At 35.8% G+C, this 7,197-nt stretch overlaps 1 protein-coding gene across 1 annotated transcript; it reads left to right on the top strand.

The window, feature by feature from the left end:
- The first annotated feature begins 1,815 nt into the window (after positions 1 to 1,815).
- LOC125490203 lies at positions 1,816 to 5,877 on the top strand. Its single transcript, XM_048628674.1, has one exon. The coding sequence runs from the start codon at positions 1,816 to 1,818 to the stop codon at positions 5,875 to 5,877; it is 4,062 nt and encodes a 1,353-aa protein (XP_048484631.1).
- Positions 5,878 to 7,197: the final 1,320 nt, after the last annotated feature.

The following is a 7,197-nucleotide window of genomic DNA, read 5'->3' as shown; positions in this document are numbered from 1 at the left end:
TTGTTCCTTTTTCGTACTAGTTTATAAATGTCGTATTTAGGTATTTATTAAAATTTATGAATAGAAAAATGGACATAAAAAGAAAAAAAGCAGCCAAAAATTGCCGTATTTAATTGCTTAAATACGGATCGTGATCCAATTTTTTTTTTTTGATTACCAAAAGATGCTGACAGGTAAAACTAATCTAAGTATTTTATTGATTTCTTCTACGTTCCTTATTTGAAATGAAATTAATCCGAACTACAAACCCTTTTTTTCTCCATGTTGAACAAAGTCTATTCCAATTTTGTTTTCGTTAAAGTATCAAATTTACAGACACAATTACCTTCAAAATGTATTAATGAATCGATTATAAAATGTGCGCTGAGTGGGATTAGTGCTTAACGAAACTAACACGTTCTGTATCATAATATAAATTATATCCATAATATAAATTATAACGAAAAAAAAACATGTTTTCACAAAATTAAATGTTTTAGGTAGGTACTTAGATTCATACATATTTTATGTACTTCAAAATATCTTAACAATGAAATTGTTATTGTTTTTACTGGTTATTTCCAATAGAAAAAAGTTTGGAATAGCTTTGTATTCTAAATTCAAATTAATTTTGTTTTAAAACATGACATTCTTTTTACAAAGTCAGTCCGTTGCTTAGTAAACGTTGTAGTCTGTGGTGCTGAGGCAACCCTAAGGTGGCTTCTTTTTCAATGCGTATAACCACGTATAACTTATTATGCACCGTAGTCCAGTGAAATAAGGCGCATATTCCCTCAAAAATTAATTGGTAGGTAAGTAAATAAAAACGTGTGCGGCTGGAACGCGATCAAAATTAGATCTTATTGCTTATGGGATGGAGTCATATTTCTTTGCAAGCCATTGCGAAGATGGACTTCTGTACCTGGTACTAGTTATTATTCTGTGCCCAGGGTGAAATACAAATTACACCTACATCATTTATGAGCCGTGTGATATGGCCTTCCTTTGCATAGGTCCGGTTTAACTGTATGATACTTCATACATGTTGATTTGTGATACTTTATACACCTCTGATTTAAAAAAATTGTAGGTATTATAGTCATCTTATTGTCATCATATACATTAATTATAATAACAATTCATAGTTTCAAAATAAACGAATGGTAAAATAATTTTAAAAAAACTTTAGATGTCTCATCCCATGATTGTGTGATTTTTTAAGTTTATCGTTGCTTCATCGATGAATCTCAAACAACATTGAACTCGAAATGTCTAGCAGTACGTCAAAATTATTTATATTCTCCTGCTCTTAAAATTATCCGGGCTTTTTCATGACAATACGGCCTCAAATTTATATTATAAAGTTGTTGATGAATCGGCTAAAGTTCTGGCTGTTTATTCAAAAATACAAGTCGACTTTAGACCGACCCATTTTATGTGAGATTAATTAGGAATTTACATAAAAATTACAGATTAGAATACAACAATACGTGAAATATGGTATCTAGATATAATTTATCTATTTATAGTGTTAACCTAGAAGGGGTTATTATTAATTCACAGATAAAAATATATTTGAATACAAAACAAAATTATTGATGTTGTCCGATTCACTATGGTATAAAAAGAAGAAATTAGTGTGTCAAAAGTGAAGTTGAGAAAATAAAACAGCGAAAATAAGTAAAACGTGTTTCAATATAACAAATCCAATTTATTTAGGAAATTAAGACCACGAAATACAACAAACATAATGGTCCTTACGACCGGATTAATCAATTTACACTAAATAAATTGGAAAAGTGCACTAGTGACAGTTGGCAAATTTCAGTGTGAAAAATGGCATTACTGAACAAAGAACAAAGTGAGTACTTAAATACATTGGATCAAACGGCTCATATAATACAAAGAGAACTAGTCAACTTTAAAAAATGCCCGAAACAAAGACTAACGGAAGGGTACATAACAACAAGGTTAAAAAATAATGAACAGTACTGGGGTACATACAAAGAAGCATTTCAGAATCTCACAAAGTGCACGCCGAGGGAGGACAGGAAAGACATCGAGTACTTTGTGAACGAAGAATACTTCAAGATTCAGGACATATACCTTGATTTACAAGCAGACCTTACCGATTGTCTCACACAACCGTCACTACCACAAACAACTACAACTACAACAGCACAGGTACCACATAGTCCAATGTCCTTTGCCACACTACCGAAAATACAACTTCCTACATTTTCCGGTAAATATGAAGATTGGCCTACATACCAAGACCTATTCACAGCACTTGTTCACAATACATCACTGAGCGATGTACAAAAACTACATTACCTGAAAACAAGTGTCGCCGGAGAGGCGGAGATGTTGCTACGCCACATACAAATAACAGATAGCAACTATACACAGGCATGGGAAATACTAAAAGGGCGCTTCGGAAACAAAAAGATGATTGCGAATTCTATACTGAAACGATTATTTAGCCAAAAGAAAGTAACCAACCAGTCAGCAAGTCAGATAAAAACACTGTTGGATACTACGACTGAATGCCTAAACAGCCTAAATAATCTAAAGATAGCTACTGATTCCTGGGACCCAATCATAGTCTTCTTAGTATCTCAGAAGATGGACGCCGAGTCACTGAAAAGCTGGGAGGAACACTCACATAACGAAGACTCAGACAAGATGGCTACGTGGAGAGATCTGCAAAGATTTCTTGAGACAAAGTTTAGAACACTCGAATTAATCACTTCCGAGCCATCATCTGTGAGAGAAAGACCCCAGACACACAAATCTTTCCACACCATGGCTGAAGAAGGTGAAGAAGATACATGTCAAATTGCACACGCAAAGGTAAACTCAAGGTCATGTGTGTATTGCAACGGAGACCACTACATGTACCATTGTAAAGAATTTGCAAAACAAACAGTTGAGCATAGACAAGAATTTGTGAAGAAAAACAATCTATGTTTCAACTGTCTAATACCAAGTCACAATGTATATCAATGCAAACAAAGAACAACATGTCGCGTCTGTCATAAGAAACATCACTCCTTGTTACACCGAGCGAGAGAAACAATCATACAACCAGAACCTACAATCACAACCGCACACTTCTCCAATCAACAACCAAGAACTCAAGTGCTATTAGCGACAGCCCAAATTCAAATGGAATCAGAGGATGGGGCGGTACATACGTTGCGAGCACTAATAGATCAAGGCTCTGAGGCATCATTTGTATCTGCGAGAGTTGTTGATTTATTGAGGCTAAGAAAAACAGACATCAACGGTGTAGCGTCGGGAGTCGGAGAAGGTACTAAAATTCCTCTGAAACATTTGGTCGAGATGAAAATAAAGTCAAGTTACACAAACAAGGTTGTAAATGTGACAGCTTACGTTCTGAAAACAATATCCACTAAATTACCGTCGAAAGATATCATAATGAATTGGCAAATACTACAAACATTAAATTTGGCTGACCCTACTTACAATACACCGGGAAAAATTGATATATTGCTCGGAGCAGAAGTCTTCTGTAAAATAATAGAAGAAGGACTAATAAAACTGCCAGATGGAGTAGTGGCTCAGAAAACAATGTTGGGATGGATACTTTCCGGTCAGAGAGAAGGTACAGAGGAAATAATGAAACATAATGTGACAACCCTACATGTCACAAGACAAGTGGTAGAAGACAATGATATGTTACGGAAGTTCTGGGAAATAGAGACAGATATATACAAAAAGAGGAAGCTTATGACAAAAGAAGAAGAAATGTGTGAAAATATTTACAAAGATAGTACTACAAGAGATGAAACAGGAAGATACATAGTACATTTACCACTGAAACAAAGTATAGAAGAAACAGTAAAGTTGTGTGGAGATACCAAGCAGCAAGCTATAGCTAGATTCAAGCAGTTGGAGAGAAAATTCAAAAAAAATGACAAATTGAAAACTGAATACACAAAGGTCATACACGAATACTTAGAGATGGGTCATATGAACGAGTCAAAAACACCAGACAATGAACTGACAGTGTATCTACCACACCATGCAGTTGTTCGCGAAGACAGAGAGACAACTAAAGTTAGAGTCGTATTTGATGCATCGGCAAAGGGTTTAAATGGTCACTCACTGAACGACGCAATGATGATTGGGCCTGCACTGCAACCTGATCTGCGGAGCCTAATAACTAAATGGCGCACGCATAAAATCTGCATTGTCGGTGACATAACAAAGATGTATAGAATGGTTAAAATGACTGAAGAACATACAGACCTACAACGAATTGTCTGGAGAGATGACCCTAGTGGTGACATAAAAAGCTACAACCTCACAACTGTCACATTTGGTACCGCTGCAGCTCCATATCTAGCTGTACGAACACTAAATCAAGTAGCTGATGATGAAGCCCATAGATTTCCAGAAACTGCTCCATTGATAAAACACTCATTCTATATGGATGATCTCATGACGGGAGCTGAAGATGTAGAGAAAGCTAAAAAGATATGTACAGAAATCGGAACAATACTTAAAAGTGGAGGATTTGAGATGCAAAAGTGGTCGAGCAATTCAGAAGAAGTTTTGAACCATATACAAGGAGAAGACACAATCAGAGTGATAAAACAAGATGCGATTATAAAGATACTCGGATTGACATGGGACAGGAAAGATGACAAATTCAAAGCCACTGTTAATTTACCAGAACTGAGACATCCTGTAACAAAGAGAGCAATTCTTTCAGACGTAGGACGCCTCTTCGATCCATTTGGTTGGCTGTCACCAGTCATAATAATAGCAAAGATGCTGATACAAAAACTATGGAAATGTGAATTGGATTGGGATACTGAATTACCCAACCATTTAATCGAAGAATGGAAAACATACAGACAAGAGATTATACATTTGCAGAATGCAACTATACCTAGATGGGTGAATTCTACACTAGTAAATAGAGAAAGGGCAGAAATACATGGGTTTGCAGATGCATCCACTCAAGCATATGCTGCTGTTACATACCTGCGAGTAGTGGAAGAAGACGAGATTCATGTAACTATGATCGCAGCACGGACGAAGGTTGCACCGTTAAAACAATTGTCGATTCCCAAGTTAGAGCTTTCTGCAGCAGCACTATTGACAGAACTTATAGAAGATATAGTGGAGCCATTGAGTATACCGAAAGAGAGAGTCTTTGCCTGGACGGACTCAACTGTAGTACTAGCATGGCTACAGTCAGATTCACATAATTGGCGAACCTTCGTAGCAAACAGAATATCAGACATCACTCGTGTAGTGGATGGTGACCATTGGCATCATGTTCAGTCTGCCGAAAACCCCGCAGATATCGCTTCGAGAGGCATTAAAGCCAGTGAGGTAGCTGCATGTAAGATCTGGTGGACTGGGCCTGATTGGTTAAAGCAAGACACAATACAATTTGACAAGGATGAGATTCCAACCACAGACTTAGAATTGAAAGTTTCGTGTCATACAACTTCAGTGGAAGAAAAACCTATCTGGGAGAGATTCTCTTCAATTTCAAGGATGAAAAGAGTATTAGCTTATTGTAGAAGAATGATAAAGAATACTGAGACAGAACCAAGAAAGAATTATATAGCATTTTCTGAAATGGATAAAATTTTAAGCGAAACAGAGTATCTCAACACTCTGCAACAGAGATTCAAGTGGCAAGTAGCAGTTCCATCATCAGAGATAGGCGATTTGGTAGTCGTCAAGAATGAAGACATGCCCCCGACTAAATGGTTACTGGGTCGAATCAAGTATCTTCACCCAGGAGAAGATAACATAGTCAGAGTAGTGACGGTACAGTGCAAAGGAAACAATGAATTGAAGAGACCTTTGTACAAGATAATACCACTGCCGAAACAACCTGAGGCCGAGTAAGTCATGGTGGGCGGCATGCAAGTACAATTGAAAGGAAGGGGAAACTATAAAATTTTATGCAGTCCATTGCTATTTAGTTAGTTAAGTATATTTGTTTAGTTAATTTTATCTTAAAAACTATGTTTTTGGTGGGCGGTATGGTCCTTCGAACCATAGGTAACTTTTATTAAGGTCAACTGTGCCAATTGCGTCTACGGGGCAAATTAATCTTTTCCATCCTATTTGAAAATTTTAGAGCTTTCTGAGCTTTAATATTGAAAAATTAATGGGTGACACATTTTTCGGTTATGGAATTTGCCCATTAAAATTTCATTAGGAAACGAAAAACGTGTCTTTCCATCGAATAGGAGTGCTTTTGTCGTTGACATTACGGACGGAAAGTTCGTAAAGACCCTCCTTAGGGGATGTAATCAGCGTAAAACTCAAATGTTTATTGTTATATACAAATGCTTATTTTATTGTGAGAGAAATATTGTGTCTATTCATCAAGTCGCTTGTTTTTGTATTCTTGAGAATGTTTACGACTTTCTTTAAGTGTCAGGGATGAGATGTAGTAAATAACTAATTAACGTAACTGATTATGTAGCCACTAATTAAAAATTGAGTTGCGATAACATAAATTCATTAAGTATTCAAACTACTTTAGGTTACATAAATTTTCAAAGTATGTAATGAGTTTTGTAAATGTTGAAATCAAAGCTGCTAGTTGTAAATGCCTTATTAATATAATAACCTTTTTTTTAATAAAATCACACCGATATTTTAATACATTTTCATCTTTATCTTTATTTTCACTGTAAAATTACATTTACATACAAGAGTGATATTGATGTTCCTAAACCTTGTATAGCTAGAGAGCTAAATTGGTATTGGTACCTTCAGTACCGTTAGCAATATCAATTTATGTATGTAAGTAAACTTTGTATGAATATTGTATTGACCCATATCCGACGTACAGTCCTAGTGGCTTTGTGCAGAAGATGATTCACTTCAATGGAAGTTCTGTATAATTTGTGTATTGCATTGTGCGTTGCACTAAATACAAATAGGGCCAAACGTATTTAAGGGTGACTTGCACAAGACATTTAAACGTATTTAAATCTATTGCTCGCTTGCAGTATAGTGACAGAGCAAGACGGCCACATGTTTAAATACGTTTAAATGTCCATCCAATCCAATTTTAAATACATTTTGAACTGGCTGACATACGTTTGACAGGCAACTAAATACGTTTAGCGTTTGGTGAAATGAATACATAAATGCACTAGTTTCTATTAATCTCAAAGAGTAAAGTTCATTAAGCTGCTGACGGTAATTACA

This window comes from Plutella xylostella, chromosome 21 (assembly GCF_932276165.1).
Source record: "Plutella xylostella chromosome 21, ilPluXylo3.1, whole genome shotgun sequence".
Taxonomy (NCBI): domain Eukaryota; kingdom Metazoa; phylum Arthropoda; class Insecta; order Lepidoptera; family Plutellidae; genus Plutella; species Plutella xylostella.
Note: the sequence above shows the minus strand (reverse complement) of the source record. Positions and strands in the feature narration are given on the sequence as shown.

Excerpts from the sequence above, each read along its gene's own strand:
- LOC125490203 (XM_048628674.1), top strand. The coding sequence starts at position 1,816 with ATGGCATTACTGAACAAAGAACAAAGTGAGTACTTAAATACATTGGAT.